The sequence below is a fragment of the Nerophis ophidion genome, linkage group LG13 (assembly GCF_033978795.1).
Source record: "Nerophis ophidion isolate RoL-2023_Sa linkage group LG13, RoL_Noph_v1.0, whole genome shotgun sequence".
NCBI lineage: Eukaryota > Metazoa > Chordata > Actinopteri > Syngnathiformes > Syngnathidae > Nerophis > Nerophis ophidion.
The window spans coordinates 27,600,759-27,622,981 of NC_084623.1; the positions used below are offsets into that span (position 1 = coordinate 27,600,759).

General features: G+C 38.9%; 2 protein-coding genes across 3 annotated transcripts in view; both read left to right on the plus strand.

The window, feature by feature from the left end:
* cops8 (COP9 signalosome subunit 8) overlaps positions 1-19,727 on the plus strand; it is a 44,770-nt gene extending 25,043 nt beyond the window's left edge. For both annotated transcript variants that reach the window (XM_061918648.1, XM_061918649.1), the window contains 3 exons: positions 18,254-18,361; positions 18,428-18,490; positions 19,395-19,727. In XM_061918648.1, the coding sequence (XP_061774632.1) occupies positions 18,254-18,361; positions 18,428-18,490; positions 19,395-19,474 (251 nt within the window). In that variant the 3' untranslated portion in view covers positions 19,475-19,727. The remainder of the gene's footprint in view (positions 1-18,253; positions 18,362-18,427; positions 18,491-19,394) is intronic.
* Positions 7,609-9,250, plus strand: trim63b (tripartite motif containing 63b). Its single transcript, XM_061918647.1, has one exon. It carries the CDS (start codon positions 7,783-7,785, stop codon positions 8,824-8,826), a length of 1,044 nt encoding a protein of 347 aa, XP_061774631.1. The 5' UTR covers positions 7,609-7,782; the 3' UTR covers positions 8,827-9,250.
* Positions 19,728-22,223: the final 2,496 nt, after the last annotated feature.

Sequence of the window (22,223 nt, forward strand, 5' to 3'; positions counted from 1 at the left end):
GTGGAAAATAAGTATTTGGTCACTTCAAACAAGGAAGATCTCTGGCTCTCAAGGACCTGTAACTTCTTCTTTAAGTAACTTGTCTTTCCTCCACTCGTTACCTGTATTAATGGCACTTGTCTGAACTCGTTATCTGTATAAGGGGTGGGTGTATAAAAGACACCTGGCCACAGCCTCAAACAGTCAGACTCCAAACTCAACTATGGCGAAGACCAAAGAGCTGTCGAAGGACACCAGGAAAATAATTGTAGACCTGCAGCAGACTGGTAAGAGTGAATCTACAATTGGCAAGCAGCTTGGTGTGAAAAAATCTACTGTGGGAGAAATTATCAGAAAATGGAAGACATACAAGACCACTGATAATCTTCCTCGATCTAGGGCTCCACGCAAGATCTCATCCCATGGGGTCAAAATGATCATGAGAACGGTGAGCAAAAATCCCGGAACCACACGGGGGGACCTGGTGAATGACCTGCAGAGAGCTGGGAACAAAGTAACAAAGGTTACCATCAGTAACACACTACGCCGACAGGGAATCAAATCCTGCAGTGCCAGACGTGTCTCCCTGCTTAAGCCAGCGCACGTCCAGGCCCGTCTGAAGTTTGCCAGAGATCACATGGATGATACAACAGAGGTTTGGGAGAATGTCATGTGGTCAGATGAAACCAAAGTAGAACCTTTTTGTATAAACTCAACTCGTCGTGTTTGGAGGAAGAAGAATACTGAGTTGCATCCCAAGAACACCACACCTACTGTGAAGCATAGGGGTGGGAATATCATGCTTTGGAGCTTTTTTTCTGCTAAGGGTACAGGACGACTGATCCGTGTTAAGGAAAGAATAAATGGGGCGACGTATCGTGAGATTTTGAGCCAAAACCTCCTTTCATCAGTGAGAGCTTTGAAGATGAAACGTGACTGACAATGATCCCAAACACACCGCCCGGACAGCAATGGAGTGGCTCCGTAAGAAGCATTTGAAAGTCCTGGAGTGGCCTAGCCAGTCTCCAGACCTCAGCCCCATAGAAAATCTGTGGAGAGAGTTGAAAGTCCGTATTGCTCGGCGACAGCCCCAAATCATCACTGCTCTCGAGAAGATCTGCACAGAGGAATGGGCCAAAATACCAGCTACTGTGTCTGCAAACCGGGCAAAGACTTATAGTAATCATTTGACCTCTGTTATTGCCAACAAAAGTTTTTTACAAAGTATTGAGTTGAATTTTTGTTATTGACCAAATACTTATTTTCCACCATAATTTACAAATAAATTCTTTAAAATTCCTACAATGTGACTTTCTGGATCTTTTTTTCACATTCTGTCTCTCACAGTTTAAGTGTTAATTACAGACCTCTGTCATCATTTCAAGTGGGAGAACTTGCACAATCGGTGGCTGACTAAATACTTTTTTGCCCCACTGTAATTTTGTGTGTGTGTGTGTGTGTGTGTATATATATATATATATATATATATATATATATATATATATATATATACATATATATATGCATATGTGTGTGTGTATACATGTATGTTTATATATACCGTATATAAACGGTGTGGTGGAGTTGGGAGAGTCGCCGTGCAAGCAATACGGGGGTTCCTAGTTCGATCCCCACCTTCTACCAACCTCGCCACGTCCGTTGTGTCCTTGAGCAAGACACTTCACCCTTGCTCCTAATGGGTCGTGGTTAGGGCCTTGCATGGCAGTTCCCGCCATCAATGTGTGAATGTGTGGGTGAATGTGGAAAAACTGTCAGAGATTTGAGTACCTTGAAGGTAGAAAAGCGCTATACAAGTATAACCCATTTACCATTTTAAAAGAGAAAAAAGAAAAGGTAGCATAGTGGCACAGGGATTAGTGCCTCACAATACGAAGGTCCGGATTAGTCCTGAGTTCAATCCCGGGCTCGGGATCTTTCTGTGTGGAGTTTGCATGTTCTCCCTGTGACTGCGTGGGCTCCTTCCGGGTACTCTGGCTTCTTCCCACCACCAAAAACATGCACCTGGGGATAGATGACTGGCAACACTAAATTGGCCCGAGTGTGTGAAAGTGAGTGTGAATTGTTGTCCGTCTATCTTTGTTGGCCCTGTGATGAGGTGGTGACTGGTTTAGGGTGTACTTAGCCTTCCGCCCGAATGCAGCTGTGATAGGCTCCGGAGCACCCCCCGCCACCCCAAAAGAGACAAGCGGTAGAAAATGGATGGATGGATATACTGTACTTTCCGGACCATAAGGCGCAATGGATTAGAGGTCCTGCCGATGAATCGGCTATTTTTGATCTTTTTTCCGGCGCCTACTAATATATGAGAAAATATATAAAATTATAGGATTATAGGGCACATTAAAGGAGTCATATTGTTATTTTTTTTTCTAAACTGAAAACACTTCTTTGTGGTATACATAACATGTAATGCTGGTTCTTTAATCAATATGTTGCATAGATTATGTTTTACAGATCATCTTCAAGCCGCTTTCTGACAGTGTCTTCCGGATGCGCCGTGTTGTTGGCGGTCTTATTTACGTGCCTCACCTTTGGCAGCATCTTCTCCCCGTCATATTTGTTGTAGCGGTGTAGTGTGCAAGGACGGGAGTGGAAGAAGTGTCAAAAGATGAATCTAAGTGTTTTAATGACATTCAGACTTAACTTAAATCAATAACGGAGCATCATCTCCTCATCCAGAAACAACAACATGTGAAATGTGTCCCGCGAAAACACATCCGACCGGAACTCTCAGAACTAAAGTTCCTTGGATTAAAATGTAAACTCACTACACTGGTATGTTTTAGCGCTTTCATTTCGAGTTTACTGTCAGATAAAAGTAAGAACATTACCCTACTTTATATTAGAAATGGCAACAGCGGAGGATGAATGTCACATAACAAGAAGATAGAGAAAAAGAAGAAGCTTATCGACTACGGTATTGCCGCTTAAACAGATCCCAAATACAGATTAGCAGATACCAGAAGGTCAGAAAAGTTGCTTTTGCATAATATTGCGAAACAAAACGCCAGATAATATGTCTCACCTTATACAAACACTGTGATAATATTCGTATGTTTAATGCTCCGTACCTATATACATATCCTTGTGTTTATATACAAACGTATGTATATACATACGTATGTATATATATATATATACAGTGGGGGAAAAAAGTATTTAGTCAGCCACCGATTGTGCAAGTTCTCCCACTTAAAATGATGACAGAGGTCTGTAATTTTATTCATCGGTACACATCAACTGTGAGAGACAGAATGTTAAAAAAAAAAATCCAGGAATTCACATTGTACGAATTTTAAAGAATTTATTTGTAAATTATGGTGGAAAATAAGTATTTGGTCAAACATTCAAAGCTCTCACTGATGGAAGGAGGTTTTGGCTCAAATTCTCACGATACATGGCCCCAGTCATTCTTTTTCTTAACACGGATCAATCGTCCTGTCCCCTTAGCAGAAAAACAGCCCCAAAGCATGATGTTTCCACCCCCATGCTTCACAGTAGGTTTGGTGTTCTTGGGATGCAACTCAGTATTCTTCTTCCTCCAAACACGACGATTTAAATTTATACCAAAAAGTTATATTTTGGTTTTCATCTGACCACATGACATTCTCCCAATCCTCTGCTGTATCATCCATGTATCCATTTTGGTATAAACTCAACTTGTCGTGTTTGGAGGAAGAAGAATACTGAGTTGCATGAGGCTGAGACAGCAAGGCAAACATCAGGAATGGAGGCGGGAAGCTCAACCAGCAGCCTCGGCAGCTACTTTGTTAGAAAGAATCTCCCCATTTAACTCGGACTGCAGTCAAGGGGGCAAACAATTGAAGGGAGTGTGTAGATAGTTTTTTTTTTTTTAAAGTTTACACTTTTTCAAGAGCAAGCATTGATGCTGAGTTATAAACATTTTATCCCACTCAGGTAGTTTGTGTGTTTTGCTTAATTTAATAATGTTTACAGCATTATTTGCACTTTATACTGTTCACTTTTTTACTGTTCAATGATGCCATTTCTGTTTGTCATGTATAATTTTGTCTATTTTGTGTTTATCCTTGAATAAACAGGTCAGTTTATTGTTACCAACCATTGTGTAGTATTCAAACTCACCTAATTCAGATGGCTAGTTGTTATCAAGAGTACCAAAACCATTTTCAACATGAATCTGACAACTAAGTAGGCTAAATAACTTTAAACTTTAATACATGCTTGGATAGGCCAGTATCGGTATCGGATCGGAAGGGCAAAAACCTGGATCGGGACATCCCTAATATATATAAATGTGTATGTGTGTGTGTGCGTGTGTGTGTGTACATTATATATATATATATATATATATATATATATATATATATATATATATATATATATATATGTATATAGTACTTTATTGATATATATGTATATATACACACACACACACACACACACATATATATTTATATTAGGGATGTCCCGATCCAGGTTTTTGGGACCATTCCACACAACATCGGGGGCCTTCAGGTACTTTGTGCAACCTCCAGATATAACAGCCATTGTAAGGTTGTAGCCCCTTTTGAGTTCTGCCTTCGTGGCCTCGCTGATATGGCATCGGTACGAGTCCCATGCAAGTAGCCTCAATCCGAAGTTAAATTTCACCACTGCCCTCTGGAGCCAATCCTTTGTCAGGTCATCGTTAAACCAGCCATTCTTGGAGGAAGCTATGATCACCCCGGGGATGCTCTGCATAGCCTTTACTTCACGGACGGCACATTTAAACACAATGTAAGGCTTCAGCTTTGTCCCGTCTGCTTTGGCTGCAAGAGACACCGTGACGCTTGCCTTCTCTTGGCCGGTGGTTTTGAGGCAGATGGAGCGGGCGCACCTCTCATTGACCGTACTAAAACCAACCATGTCAAACCAGACGGCTGTTTCATCCATGGCGATTATATTCTTGGGCTGGTTTTTCTTGGCCTCTATCTGTTTAGTAGAGAAATCGAGGAAGTTGAAAATCTTCTCGATGGGAGCGTCCTTCTGTGGAACAGTTGTTCTCCCCCTGAGGGTAAAGTTTTTCCGACGCAGGAATCGATTAAGGCAGCCACGCGTGTCACTCGCGGTGGCATACAACTCCTTGGCCTTAATGCGGATCATTTTGTGGGACACACAGTGGTTCAGTCCACGAACGTGATGCATCCACTGACACAAATTAGCATCAAGCTCGTCGCTCACTTTCTTCCTACATTCGCCAGATAAGCGAGCCCGTTTTCTATCAATTGCTGACTGAGATGGTAGTACTACCTTTTTTTGTTTCCATACGCGTACACGTTTTGGGTCAACGTTAAACTGCCTGGCCGCTGCCAAACCAGAATTCTGCTCCGCATACTTCACAACCGCTAACTTGAACTTTAAGTTAAACTTTCTGTTCGTCTTCCCCCTTAAAGTATTCCCGTCCATCAGTTGTGGTGTACTGCTATACATGGGCTATTATTAGAAAGAGGCGTTTAATTCACAAAATGGGCTATTAGGATATGGGCGGTTATTTGCCCAAGGGCGTTCACTTGGTAATATACGTTCTATGTATATATATATATATATATATATATATATATATATATATATATATATATATGTATATATATATATATATATATATATATATATGTATATATATATATATATATATATATATATATATATATATATATATATATATATATATATATATATATATATATATATATATATATATATATATATATATATATATATATATATATATATATATATATATATATATATATATGTGTGTGTATATATATATATATATATATATATATATATATATATATATATATATATATATATATATATATATATATATATGTGTGATTGGATGGCGACCAGTCTAGGATATGCACGCCTCTCGCTACAAATCAGCTGGGATAGACTCCATCTTATCTGCGACTATAATGAGGATAAACGGTATAGAAAATGGCCGCATTGAAAATCATGAAATACCAGCTGCAAGTTGTAAATACTGTAGGAACTACATTACAAGGTATTGAAAAATTATTTGTTATTGACAAAACAGGAGGTTGTCGTTATCCTCAGTGACTCACATCTTGACATTCATAATTGCAAGCAGCAGGTGGCAGCAGTGCTATTTCTCCTATAGAAAAACATGTTGGAAAATAAATATAGCAGTTATTTGAATACCATGTAAATCACAATGTCCAGTATGTTGTAGCATTCTTAGTAACTGTTTTTTAATCCAAAATATTTATTGATTTTCTATTGCTTTGATAGTCATGCTTTGGGATGTTTGCGTCATTCAGTGTTGACAAGAGTTTATTAATAGCATGTGCATCACGTTTGCGCTGCCAGACATGTTGACATACAGTACACGAGACACTTGGGAACTGAACATCCTCACATTATCGTTTTATTGTCAAACACTTTGAATAGAGGAGCAAATTAATTTCATATTCAGTAGCACAGACTGATTTTTTTTTCTTATTTTTTGTCTGCTTCAGTGGAAAACAACTAACTTACTGAATTTTTTTAAACAGCATGATTTATTTATAAGAAATGTACATTTTATGAAGGTGAAAATGTCTTTGAGATATTTTCTTTGTTTGTGAGTCAGTTTTCCACAAAAAATGTCATCCAATTTATTTTCTTGTTTTCGTACACTATCTTGTTTATCATACTAGCAAACATTGCACATAACAAACTAGTGTGTTTGCTAGCGAATCATTCAACGTGTTGATTATTATTACTATTATTTTTTTTTATTGGGTATGACTGCAAAATAATCCACCCAGGAACCAAAGAAAGTTGGAAGTTCTGGCACTTTGATAAAGAGTTTAAATAAATATTTCAAAGTACCCTATTCCCCTCCTCCCTTTCTGCTTATCATAAAGTAAAAGGGATGTTGAGTGTACATATAACATCAGCTATGTCCAAACTTTTTCCATTGGCAGCCATTTTGATATTCTTCATTTTCAAAACCAATACAATATTAGTTTTTTTAAATTATTATTTTAAAAGAAAAATACACCCTGTATGTCAGCTTTCACATTACAACATTTTCTCCTTTCAATACACAAGTTTGCTCTTTTATTACAGTTTTATTTTTTTAGTATGACCATTTTTAGAATTAGCGGCACTTTGGACATCCCTGATATGTGCATGGATTCATTGTTGTATTTCATATTATTTTGAATCATTATTGTTTCTCTAAAATGTGTATTGTTTCTGGAACGGATTTACTAGATTTGCTTTAATTTTTATGGTGAAAATTGCATTGGTTTCCATATTCTGTTTTTGGTTGACCTTCTTGGAAAGGATTACTAATGAAAATGGAGGTCCCAGCGTAGTACAATTGTGCAAGCGTCCATTTGACACTATGTTCAAAGTTACTTGTTTACGGATCTGATTGTAGCCAGTCACATGCACCCTGTTTATGTCTTAGTTCACCAAGTCTAAATGTTGGTGGCTTATATTGGGACATGTGACACGTGGTGCTTTGGGTAGGTGGGGGTGATTTCTCTGAAAAGCTTCCTGGCCAGCAAGCAGGCAGGAATGTGTGCTTTGGTTGGTTGGATCAAATGTCAGCAGCTGTAAGGGTGTATAAAGGACAGAGCTTTGAGTTCTCAGCTAGTGTGCACATAGTCTCTGACATGACATCATAAGAAGAAGGACTAAGAAACTTAGTGCAGATTATATTATTTTGTTTAAAAAAAAACAACTGACAAGGACATTAAGTTTGAATATTAACTGATAACTGCTGAAAAACAACCTTCCTTCATGGATCTTCAGAGGACAGGGTCGCTGGTTCGCCCTCCGAGCCCCATGGACAGCCTGGAGAAGCAGCTTAGCTGCCCAATTTGCCTGGAAATGTTCACCAAACCAGTCGTTATCCTGCCCTGCCAACACAACTTGTGCCGTAGCTGTGCCAGCGACCTCTATGACTCGCGCAACCCGTACCGCTTCTCTGGTGGCGTTTTCCGCTGTCCTACATGCAGGTTTGAGGTGGTGCTTGACCGCCATGGCGTCCATGGGCTTCAGCGGAACCTGTTGGTCGAGAATATCATCGACATCTACAAGCAGCAACAGGAAGTGAGTGGAAATGGAAGAGAAACAGAAACCTCCTTGAAGACTAAAGAGTCGAAAGAGCCGATGTGTCAGGAACATGAAGATGAGAGAATTAACATCTATTGTGCGACCTGCCAGACCCCCACTTGTTCCATGTGCAAAGTGTTTGGACAGCATAAAGACTGTGAGGTGGCACCTTTAGAAAGTGTTTATCAGACCCAAAAGGGTGAACTGAGCAACGGCATCGACACTCTGGTGTCCAGCAATGCACGTCTACAATCTCTACTTATCCAGATGGAAGATGCTTGCCGCGCTGTACAGGAAAATGCGCAGCGTGCTAAACAGGGCTTAGCTGAGCGCTTCGACCTTTTGTACGCTGTCCTGGAAGAGCGAAAAACCATACTGCTAGAGCAGATTGGCAAGGAGCAGGATGAAAAGGTGGCTGCATTACGGGCTTTGGCTCAGCGTTACGGCGAACGACTTCAAGCTAGCTCCGATCTGACAGACTCAGCCGTGAGGGCGTTAGAGCAAAATGGGGCTGCCGAGTTCCTGTTGGCATCTAAGGGCCTCATTACGCAGACCAAAGACGCGGCCAAAAGCTCAATGGGCGAAGAGCGACCAGAGCCAGGCTTTGAGAAGATGGATCACTTCACCCTGTCCACGGAGCACGTCGAAGCCATTCTAGCAAAGATTGACTTTGGGTCAGGTGATGATGAAGATGTGGATTTTGATGATGCTGATGAAGAGGAGGAATGATGGAAGTAATGGTGGACTTGATGAAAAGACTGATGTGCTTTTGAAGGTTTGGTGACAGGAGTTTAGCAAGGACTTGTGAATGTTAGTCAAGTCATGAGGGATGCAGTACTTTCAGTGCAATATTTCACAGCAACATAACTTTCCTTTTTATACTTTTCTACTTCTCAACCACTTGAATGTTGGCGTCAAGAGGAAAAATGTCAAGTTTAATACAAAGAATGTCTCAGATTGTTTTTTTGCTTATTTTTATTGTATATTTACTTATGAATAAGGATGCATGCCATTAAAAATCTTCATTGTGAGCTCTACTCTTCAAACTAAATTATAGGAAGTAGTTTTTTTTTTTTTTTGGAGTGTCCATGTTGCTGCTCTTACTTGGCTTTACACTGGATTTAAAAATAAAAGCATCGCTATGCCCTTTCGACTTTGCCTTTGCCGGGGAAGAGTGGAGTCTATTTTTAAGAGGTGAGAAGTTGAGGAGTGATAGCTGCCCTAGAATAGACTGCCAGAGAACCACAGGCCAGGTCCTGTTTCGCCCTCTAACAGTGCGGTCGTCCGCACAGACGTCTTCTGTCGCACGTTGCAAGCCAACATTTGAGTGTCACAAGGATGACGAAGAATGACTGCTGCAGTTGCTGCTGCTGGCATGTCAAGGGTCAATCGACAGTACAAAAATACATGTCTGCTTGGGGGCTGGGGTACAGAAAGCCCCTCCAGATGAACTAATTGGCTTCATTGGGGGTTTGGTCACTTGTCTGACATGCAGCTCATTCGGTGCCAGAAAACTGCTCCAACACCAGCTGTACTTTTTCAAGTGTTATACATTCCTACTTTTAACTAAGCAACGTCAACACTGTGCAACACCCACTGATAAAGCAATAACTACATGACCGCAAACAAAGCTTCTACAAAGTAAAGTTGTCTGTCCTACACATTGTTGTACAAACGTACAGCAGTAGTGTGAGAAGACAGGAAAGAAATTTGGGGAAAAAACTTCTCTCCCAGCTGTCTTTTTTCATCCAGTGTTATTGTTACGGCTGTTCGCTGAAGTGGACTGTTGATCCACATATAAACTGTTGCTAAGATATAAAACATGTTAATGTGCACGCTGCTGAAGCAGTAGTGCTGTGAGGCCCCATCCCACATATCTTATCTTCACAAACCTCAGTGTGGCAGGCTGAAGAGAATTTATCTGGCAGCTCTTTAAAGTCTACAGTGGTCTGTGCTGGAAATACTGATCTACTCTCGATGGCATTTCATATTTACCAAGCATGCTTTATCTACATGTATGCTTTATTAATATTTGCAAGTTTAATTCTCTCTGAAAGTCTGCACAATCAGTGCACATATTTACCTACATAATTTGGCAATTATTGACTTACAGGGTAAGGATTAAGTTGGCAAAAAAACTATTACTGATTGCAAGTTCATCCCTAATAAATTATTTTAACTGAGCAAGACTTAATATCTATCAAAAGATATAGGTTTAAAACATTTTTTTGTATTAGGTTGTGATAATTAATTTTTGATTCCAATTCAAAAGGTGACTTAGTGCTTGGTGGGAAAATATTGGTTGGCACACACAAAAGTCAATATTTTCTTTTACAGATGTACCTCAACTTACAAGCTCAATTCGTTCTACAACGGAGCGTAACTTAAAAGACAGATCTGCACCACCTATGGAAATTAATTAAAATCAATTTAATTGGTGCTTAGCCCCCCAAAACAGCACAATGTTAACATGTAATATGTATTTTAAAAAGATAAACTATCCATCCATCCATCAATTTTCTACCGCTTATTCCCTTTTGGGGTCGCGGGGGGGGCTGGCGCCTATCTCAGCTACGATCGGGCAGAAGGCGGGGTACACCCTGGACAAGTCGCCACCTCATTGCAGGGCCAACACAGATAGACAGACAACATTCACACTCAGATTCACACACTAGGGCCAATTTAGTGTTGCCAATCAACCTATCCCCAGGTGCATGTCTTTGGAAGTGGGAGGAAGCCGGAGTACCCGGAGGGAACCCACGCATTCACGGGGAGAACATGCAAACTCCACAAAGAAAGATCCCGAGCCTGGATTTTAAACCAGGACTGCAGTAACTTCTTATTGTGAGGCAGAGGCACTAACCCCTCTGCCACCGTGAAGCCCAAAAAAAGATAAACTAACTTTTAGATAATAAATATTGTTTTTAAAATAATATAATAGAATAAACTACAAACAATTACTAGTAGTTTTATGAAATAATGTAATAAGGGAGCTGACTAATGCAGGTTTCTCTGCTTCGGTATAGTGTTACAATGGGAACCATGACTGTTGTTTATTTTGCACACGTACATTATTGACTGACACACCGACGATCAGAGTTGAAAACAAAGGGAAAGTATGTCTGTGTAACAAAAAGGAAATGGTCTTATCGTCCAAAAGACTGAAATACCTCAAACACACCATCAGCCGCTTCTCCGTATGCTCATTGATAGATATCCGCTGTTTACTGTCTTTGGCTGCATGGCGCGGAGGCTGGCTTTTGTTTTTTGTGATGCAAACTGGCGGTGCTGCGGCCAGATTGACCACGGTAGCACATTTTTAGTAGGTTTTCTTTCTCGGATTCTGTAAGTGCTGTCCGCTTCTTCTTTTCTGCGCTTCCCATCGCACTCACTTTCTCTGTTCTGGTGGTTGGAGGGCATGGTTAAAAAAAACAAAAACTTGATGGTCACAAAAAACATTCATGAAGTTTGGTTCTTTTATGAATTTATTATGAGTCTACTGAAAATATGACCAAATCTGCTGGGTCAAAAGTATACATTCAGCAATGCAAATATTTGGTTACATGTTCCTTGGCAAGTTTCACTACAATGAGGCGCTTTTGGTAGCCATCCACAAGCTTCTGGCAAGCTTCTCGTTGAATTTTTGACCACTCCTCTTGACAAAATTGGTGCAGTTCAGCTAAATTGTTGATTTTCTGACATGGACTTGTTTCTTCAGCATTGTCCACACGTTTAAGTTAGGACTTTGGGAATGCCGTTCTAAAACCTTAATTCTAGCCTGATTTAGCCATTCATTTACCACTTTTGACGTGTGTTTAGGGTCAATGTCCATTTGGAACATCCAACTGCACCCAAGACTCAACCTCCGGGCTGATGATATAAGGTTGTCCTGAAGAATTTGGAGGTAATCCTCCTTTTTCATTGTCCCATTTACTCTCTGTAAGGCACCAGTTCCATTGGCAGCAAAACAGGCCCAGAGCATAATACTACCACCACCATTTGACCACAGAACTTTTATGAATTTATTATGGATCTACTGAAAATGTGACCAAATATTAACATTGCTGTATGTATATTTTTGAGCCAGCAGATTTGGTCACATTTTCAGTAGAACAAAAATAAATTCATAAAATAAAGTCCTTTGTGACAAACATATGCTCCAATCACTCTATCACAAAAAAATAAGAGTTGTAGAAATGATTGGAAACTCAAGACAGCCATGACATTGTGTTCTTTACAAGTGCATGTAAACTTTTGACCGCGACTGTACATCTGTGTGTGTGTGTGCATGTATGTGTGTGTGTGTGTGTGTGTGTGTGTGTGTGTATATATATATATATATATATATATATATATATATATATATATATATATATATATATATATATATATATATATATATATATATATATGATATACATACATACATACATACAGTGGGCCAAAAAAGTATTTAGTCAGCCACCGATTGTGCAAGTTCTCCCACTTAAAATGATGACAGAGGTCTGTAATTTTCATCATAGGTACACTTCAACTGTGAGAGACAGAATGTGAAAAAAAAATCCAGGAATTCACATTGTAGGAATTTTAAAGACTTTATTTTTAAATTGTGGTGGAAAATAAGTATTTGGTCAACCATTCAAAGCTCTCACTGATGGAAGGAGGTTTTGGCTCAAAATCTCACGATACATGGCCCTATTCATTCTTTCATTAACACGGATCAATCATCCTGTACCCCTAGCAGAAAAACAGCCCCAAAGCATGATTTTTCCACCCCCATGCTTCATAGTAGGTATGGTGTTCTTGGGATGCAACTCAGTATTCTTCTTCCTCCAAACACGACAAGTTGACTTTATACCAAAATGGATACATGGATGATACAGCAGAGGATTGGGAGAATGTCATGTGGTCAGATGAAACAAAAATCAAACTAACTAACCCTAAGTGCCGTCTTTTTCATGGACGCGCCTGCTTATTTTCAGCAAGACTATGCCAAGCCACATTCAGCACGTGTTACAACAGCGTGGCTTTGTAAAAAAAGAGTGCGGGTACTTTCCTGGCCCGCCTGCAGTCCAGTCCTGTCCCTCATCGAAAATGTGTGGCGCATTATGAAGCGTAAAATACGACAGCGGAGACCCCAGACTGTTAAATGACTGATGCTCTACATAAAACAAGAATGGGAAAGAATTCCACTTTCAAAGCTTCAACAATTAGTTTCCTCAGTTCCCAAACGTTTATTGAGTGTTGTTAAAAGAAAAGATGATGTAACACAGTGGTGAACATGCCCTTTCCCAACTACTTTGGCGCGTGTCGCAGCCATGAAATTCTAAGTTAATTATTATTTGCAAAAAAAAATAATGTTTATGAGTGTGAACATCAAATATTTTGTCTTTGTAGTGCATTCACTTGGGTTGAAAAGGATTTCCAAATCATTGTCTTCCGTTTATATTTACATCTAACACAATTTCCCAACTCATATGGAAACGGGGTTTGTAGGTAAGTCTATATTATTAAGAAGTGTCTCAGTATCTGAAAGAGATGGGGTGTAAAAGTCTCTAAAGATGGAGTTAATTTCCTCAGGACCGTGCGTAATGTTCCCAGCTGAAACCGTAATAGATGGCATAGAGCTTTTTTCTTTAAGTTTTAGTTGGTTAGCCAAAAATGTTCTTGGTTTATTGTCATGCTCAAACTTCTCCAAGCGTAATCTCTGCAGCAGGAATTGAGTTTTCTTATATATTATTTCTCTTAAAGTCTAATTTTAAATTTCTTAATTTGTTCAGAATGTGTTCATTTTGTGAGTTAGCATTAGCTATCTCTAATATTTGAATGCATTGTCAAGTTCTTGCTCTAATAAACGTTCCTTTTCTTTCTTGTATGATGAATAGGAAATAATGTTTCCTCGCATAACTATTTCATGGTCTCCCAGAGAAGTCACGTCGTGGTTTTTGGTTGGTCATTAAAATCTAAAAAATCCATTCTTTTTCAAAATAGTTTAGAAAGTCTGGGTCCTTAAGTAATCATGTATTAAGTCTCTTTATTGTTTTGTAGGTGAAGAGATTGTTTTGTTAGTGAGGGAGAATGAGACAGGTGCATGGTCACTGATGATGATAGGGTGTACGTGAATGTTTGAGATGTCAGATAAAATTGAACTACTTGTTAAAAAGAAGTCATTGCGAGAGAATGAGTGGTGAACTGGGGAAAAATAAGTGTATTCCCTGAGACTGGGTTGGTAAGAGCGCCACGCATTGCAAAGACCGTCATCGTTCATGCATTGCTTAAGTATTCCTATTGACTGATACTCACGGCGACTCACAGTAACGTTGGACCGATCTATATATGGATTTAATCCTAAATTAAGGTCCCCTCTTAGAATCAAGAACGAGTTTGAGTGAGTGGAAAGTGAGGAGAAGAAAGGGTGAAAAAAGAAGGGGTCGTCAACATTTGCACCATAAGTGTTGGCGACACAAACGTTTATTCCATCAACAGAAATATTAAGAATTACGTATCTGCCCTCTATGTTAGTAATGGAGTTATAGAGTGTCAAATTAACCTTTCTACTAATGAGAACAGCTACTGTATGCCTCTCTGTACTCTGTATATAGTTGTAACTAGCTAAGTACTGTATATGTGTGGGTATTGTGGTGATTGCAGTTTTGAGGTATCAGACATGGGGAGGTTACTTTCTTGTAGTTAGCAATGTCTACTTGCATCTTCTTGAAGTTATTAAGTATTATTATAATGTTTTCCCTCGACCTGAACTCCCACACATATTCTATGTGACAAACTGTATATTGGACATACTAAACTAGACTGTAACTAAGTGTGTGGATGTATGTGTATACTGTATGTGTAAGTAATGCATATCTGTTTCTAAATGTAAGCTTATCATGCATATACATATTATTATGTAGAAAGCTGGAACGCAAATGGCGCACGACTAAACTTGAGGTGCACCATCAAGCATGGAGTGATGGTTTAATAACTTATAAACGCATGCTTACCTTAGCTAAAGCTAAATATTACTCAAATCTCATCCACCGTAATAAAAACGATCCTAAATTTTTGTTTAGTACAGTAGCATCGCTAACCCAACAAGGGACCCCTTCCAGTAGCTCAACCCACTCAGCTGATGACTTTATGCAATTCTTTAGTAAGAAAATTGAAGTCATTAGAAAGGAGATTAAAGACAATGCGTCCCAGCTACAACGGGGTTCTATTAACACTGATACGATGGTATATACGGCGGATACTGCCCTCCAAAATAGTTTCTCTCGTTTTGAGGAAATAACATTAGAGGAATTGTTACAACGTGTAAATGGAATAAAACAGACAACATGCTTACTTGACCCTCTTCCTGGGAAACTGATCAAGGAGCTCTTTGTATTATTAGGTCCATCAGTGCTAAATATTATAAACTTATCACTCTCCTCGGGCACTGTTCCCCTAGCATTCAAAAAAGCGGTTATTCATCCTCTTCTTAAAAGACCTAACCTCGATCCTGACCTCATGGTAAACTACCGACCGGTGTCTCACCTTCCCTTTATTTCAAAAATCCTTGAAAAAATTGTTGCGGAGCAGTTAAATGAACACTTAGCGTCTAACAATCTATGTGAAACCTTTCAATCCGGTTTCAGGGCAAATCACTCCACGGAGACAGCCCTCGCAAAAATGACTAATGATCTATTGCTAACGATGGATTCCGATGCGTCATCTATGTTGCTGCTCCTCGATCTTAGCGCTGCTTTCGATACCGTCGATCATAATATTTTATTAGAACGTATCAAAACACAAATTGGTATGTCAGACTTAGCCCTGTCTTGGTTTAACTCTTATCTTACTGATAGGATGCAGTGTGTCTCCCATAACAATGTGACCTCGGACTACGTTAAGGTAACGTGTGGAGTTCCCCAGGGTTCGGTCCTTGGCCCTGCACTCTTCAGCATCTACATGCTGCCACTAGGTGACATCATACGAAAATACGGTATTAGCTTTCACTGTTATGCTGATGACACCCAACTCTACATGCCCCTAAAGCTGACCAACACGCCGGATTGTAGTCAGCTGGAGGCGTGTCTTAATGAAATTAAACAATGGATGTCCGCTAACTTTTTGCAACTCAACGCCAAAAAAACGGAAATGCTGATTATCGGTCCTGCTAGACACCGAACTCTATTTAATAATACAACTCTTAACATTTGACAACCAAATAATTAAACAAGGCGACACGGTAAAGAATCTGGGTATTATCTTCGACCCAACTCTCTCCTTTGAGGCACACATTAAAAGCGTTACTAAAACGGCCTTCTTTCATCTCCGTAATATCGCTAAAATTCGCTCCATTCTGTCCACTAAAGACGCTGAGATCATTATCCATGCGTTTGTTACGTCTCGTCTCGACTACTGTAAGGTATTATTTTCGGGTCTCCCCATGTCTAGCATTAGAAGATTACAGTTGGTACAAAATGCGGCTGCTAGACTTTTGACAAGAACAAGAAAGTTTGATCACATTACGCCTGTACTGGCTCACCTGCACTAGCTTCCTGTGCACTTAAGATGTGACTTTAAGGTTTTACTACTTACGTATAAAATACTACACGGTCTAGCTCCATCCTATCTTGCCGATTGTATTGTACCATATGTCCCGGCAAGAAATCTGCGTTCAAAAGACTCCGGCTTATTAGTGATTCCCAAAGCCCAAAAAAAGTCTGCGGGCTATAGAGCGTTTTCCGTTCGGGCTCCAGTACTCTGGAATGCCCTCCCGGTAACAGTTCGAGATGCCACCTCAGTAGAAGCATTTAAGTCTCACCTTAAAACTCATTTGTATACTCTAGCCTTTAAATAGACTCCCTTTTTAGACCAGTTGATCTGCCGTTTCTTTTCTTTTTCTTCTATGTCCCAGTCTCCCTTGTGGAGGGGGTCCGGTCCGATCCGGTGGCCATGTACTGCTTGCCTGTGTATCGGCTGGGGACATCTCTGCGCTGCTGATCCGCCTCCGCTTGTGATGGTTTCCTGCTGGCTCCGCTGTGAACAGGACTCTCGCTGCTGTGTTGGATCCGTTTTGGACTGGACTCTCGCGACTGTGTTGGATCCATTGGGGATTGAACTCTCACAGTATCATGTTAGACCCGCTCGACATCCATTGCTTTCGTCCTCTCTAAGGTTCTCATAGTCATCATTGTCACCGACGTCCCACTGGGTCATCATTGTCACCGATGTCCCACTGGGTGTGAGTTTTCCTTGCCCTTATGTGGGCCTACCGAGGATGTCGTGGTGGTTTGTGCAGCCCTTTGAGACACTAGTGATTTAGGGCTATATAAGTAAACATTGATTGATTGATTGATTGATATTTTTATGTGTACAAAGTGAGTAAATGTGTATAATTGTTGTGCATGTATTAGTAGAGACATGTGAGTGTGTGTAAATTAATGATAAATGCTGACGATGAAAAGGGCACATGTAACAGGTAGAGAAATAGAAAGGGAAAAACATAAAATAAATACAAAAGAAAACAAAAGTGTTCGATTTGACAAGTAGTAAAATAAGTGAGATAAAAAGGAAAACGAGAAAGAAAAACAAACCTGGCTAATGATTCTCCAAAAGACAAAGCGAGTGGTTTGTGTTTACGTGAGCGCTTCCATGACGCACAGGCGTATTGTGAGAGAGAGAAGAAAAGTAAAAAAGGAGGGAATTAAGCATAATGAAAGAAAAAAAATTCAACATTTACCGTTCTTCAGATGTTAACACAGCCACGGTGAGGCTTCCGGATTGTGGTACTTATAGATAAATTAAACTAACATTATTAACTATATTTATTTACTTTGTCACCTAGAACACAGAGCTCATATTTCGACCTGAATTGAAGTATTGTTTTATTCTTTAAATTTGTTTAAGCATTTAAGTAAAGAGAAGGTAAAACTGTCAAAACTATTTATTTGTATGCCATCTATGCTAATATGGAAAAAGTGTAAACTGCTGTTGTTTAGGAAAAGTCATGCAGTCATTTAGGATGTTTTGTCTTTGGACTCCATCCATCCATCCACCCATCCATTTTCTACCGCTTATTCCCTTTGGGGATGCGGGGGGCGCTGGTGCCTATCTCAGCTACAATCGGGCGGACTCACGTGTGTGTACTAAAGTTGTGTGATTTGCTACACAGAGAGCACACGACAAAGAGCCTACATGTTGGTGGCTCAGGCATACACTTCAATCACTGCAGATGACTTTGCTGCCTTTGTGGGTTACTCGGTGGAGGAAGCCGTGAAAGGTAAGCCCTGACACAAAGCACAAGATTTGTTCTGGAATAAGTAACATAGTTCCTGTCTCTGTGAAGGTGTAGTCATTCAGGGCTGGCAGGCAGACCCAACAACCAGAATGGTGATGCCCAAAAAGCCAGGTAGGTGGCAGTATTGTTCTTTGTAACCAACTCTTCTTGGTAGTTGACATATTTTGTTAGTATGATTGTGTTGCATCATCACACGTTGACGAAGATGCAAACACATGACGGGTTTTTGTGCACATCAACATCTGCTGTGTGTTAAACAATAATAAATGTCCATCTGGACACCGCTGTGATTTTGATCAGGATGTACTAGTGACTTTTTCTTATCTTTGAGCTAATACTTTGCAGATAATTTTAAGATCAACATTAATCAGGGAGATTGGCCAGTAACTGGATGGAACTGCTGTGTTTTTATCAGGTTTTAGCAAGAGACTGAGTATAGCAGAGTTCATATTTGTGTTGCATCATCACATGTTGACGTAGACGCAAACACATGACAGGTTTTTGTGCACATTAACATCTACTGTGTGTTTAACAATAATAAATGTCCATCTGGGCACCGCTGTGATTTTATCTACAAGTACTTCAACTCAACATGATGCAATATTCCAAGCAGATCTTACTGCAAACACACAACTGTGTGGCATGTTGTGGTACTGTGACAGAACAAGCAGTGAGTCATACACACGTTGGCAAAGTGTTGAACAGGAAACCTCTCGTCTGCTAGGTCTGTGCACTTCAACCACATGTTTGTAATCAGCTGAGTCAGCAGTACACAGCGGAAGAAGTATTTGATGCTCTACTCTTTTGGAACTAACCCCTTACAAAACCTTTTTTAGGTTTAATTTAACGAATAAAAACATTTAAAAAATCTGAAACCGACATGAAATAATAAAGTTGTTAAATTTGTCTGTAACTACTAAACAATGTTATTTTTTTTTCATTATTTTCCGTGTGTAAGAACATGTCGATACTCAAGTTTTCCTCCTTGTCTGCTGTGGGAATCGTTTGTGAGCAGAACCTCCGCCTGTGTCGTCCGTTCCAAATGAGCAGCAGCTGGCCAGACTTACCGACTACGTGGCGTTCCTGGAGAACTGATGAGCTCCATTGTCACCTTTTTCATCTGCACGCCACTAAAGTATGTCTTTTCACAGTAATTTCACATATTGTGCTTCTTCCTGAGCTTTTAACACCATTGTATTAATATCAAACTCCATCATGACTTTTATCAAACAAACTTGTCATTAGCATCAGGAACATTCTGCACAATGTGATATGTGCATACCCAGGAAGTCAATGTAAACATGCACCGCTAAATCAACTGTAAAATAATAAACACTTATCAAGCAAACCTGACTGCATTTATTAAATACTATTTAAAACACTCAACTTCTTTGAACATTAAAAAGGTAACATTTGTTGTCCAGCTCCTAAAATGACAAGTGACCTTGAAGTACATGTAAATTCTTCATAAATGTTCTACTTTTACATATTTTTGTTACTCACATCTGTCTTTATAATTGTATACTTTAGTGGTGTTCCTGTGACCCTGGCCAGTAGCTTGTGAGCTTATTTTCAGTAGCTCACCAAAGAGTCAAATAATTGCATTAACGCTGAAGTACTTTTATAATTTTCGATTTAGACATATTTAATAACAAAAATAACAAAATAGCATGAAGACAATAAATCATAAAGACACTGTTTGAGGAAAGATCTCAGCCATCTTTATTTTGCAAAAGGAGCCCATAGAATAAAAAAGGTTGGATGCCTAATGCATTACCACAAAATGTGGAATATTCTACAAATGAGATGGTCCACAGCAAGTTGCAAACTTTGTATCCTCTGCATGCCATGAAGAATAAAAGTAAGATCTTCAGTATAAGGTTTGATGTAAATTCCAAATTATTTCAATAATGACTTCCGATTGTCCCAGCACAGTCCTATTATTGTTTAATGTTTGAGACACACTCCTATTATTTATTTAATGTTTATTTCGAAATACATTTTAATGTTGAATCAATGAAATATGTTTAGTGTATTAGCATGATATATTTTGTGTATCTGATAATGCTATGCCAAAACTTCACTCCTGATAGTCAAATGTAGGTACCTTGTTTAAAAATGAAAACAAAATAAACAAGTGTGTACATTATTGAAATCAAAGTTCAAGTGAATAAACAACATGCAATCCAATGAAGCTGTATAACATTAAAAATCATCAGTGAAACCGGATCCTCACTTTTCATCGTCATGGCAAAAAATCTGTGATGTATTTTTATTTATATTTTTTCAATTGAATACATTTGCAAACATTTAAACAAAAACCAAAAAAAAGGCATTTGATGTATTTTTGGACATTCAGAAATCACATACAGGAAATATTGAATTAATTTTTGGAATAAATCTGGATTCTTTGTACATTGATATTTAATTAGTATTTGTTGCTGCTTTACTTATCAATAAATATTGAGCTGTTAAATTGAGGCTTACCTGTGTATCTGAGACATGTACATCTCTGTACTTATGTATTTTTGAGTAGTTTATACATTTTTGTCGTTAAATGTAGTTATGTACCTTTGTATACTTTTATGTACTTTTATGTTTTTCTGTCCAGTGTATGTATGTAATTTTGTGTATTGTGTGTATAGGGCTGCATCAATGATCAAATCCTAATCTTGATCTTGATTTTTGCTGCTACAAATAAATGTGGGTGACATTAACATTTTAAACAGCAGGCTGCATGCATATCAATATTCAAAGACTTTCCACAACCAACAGTCAGCCAATGACCAGGGGGTGACCGAAACAGTGGGATCATGTGAGAGTGAGTGAGAGGGTAACTGATAGTTGATCAGCTGGTCGTCTGTAGCTCCCAAAAAGGTTTGGAAAACTAAATTTACTATTACATTAGTGCCCTTGCCGTGTCCAGTCCCCTGGCAAGTGGATGTTAAAATGAAGACGAGCACATTCAAAACAACTACACAGATTTACATTATTAAAAATTTTTAATTCCAAGATTTATGTGAAAAAGATGTTGCTGTAAACACTTATTGTAAAAAATATACCTTTTGTAAAAATGATTAAATAAACAATTGATAAAATATATATTTTCTAGTGTGCACTTTCATTCATACCAGTAGCCTATCGACTACAATTCAATTTTTCAAGGCCTTGTTGCTAGTTCCCTGATGTTAGGAATTGTTTTGACATGCTCAATAGGAAAATGATAATTGCCCAAACACTTTTTCTAAACGACATCAAACAGTCAGACATTGTCATCCTGTTGGTCTCCCTCTTCACAAAGTTTTGAGAGGTGTTTGTGCTAGGTCATTGAGAATGTTGAATGCTGTACAAGTACTGAATCAGCATAGTTTGTTAAATTTTCCTAATTCGGTAGGTTGTAATTCTCAAGTATTCCGCAATGGTGATACAAGATGGACTTTTATCTAATATTTATAATGCTTTTTTTATAAATAACTTCCACCAGTTTAAGTGTGGATTTCTCAATGTCATGTGCATTGTGGTACAGTAATTTAAATATGGCATAATTATTGAATTAAGTTAAAATTACTAATTAGTTTGCTTACAGAAGGTGCAATTACACAACAAAGCACCTTCCTGCTGGAAAATGTTGAGTGAATAAACTCGTAAAACAGGACCCTTTGCTGCTTGATAGCTGCAGCACCCAAGTCAAATCACTCGTTAACATTAACATTGCAGTCCATTATTTTTCAGCATTTTTTCATACTTTTGTTTGTTTTCATTGTCATTGAAAACAACTTTTTGTAACTGTGTGTGCCTGTTTTTGTGTTCAGGATCCCAAAAAGTCCCAAAAATTTGAAGTCAA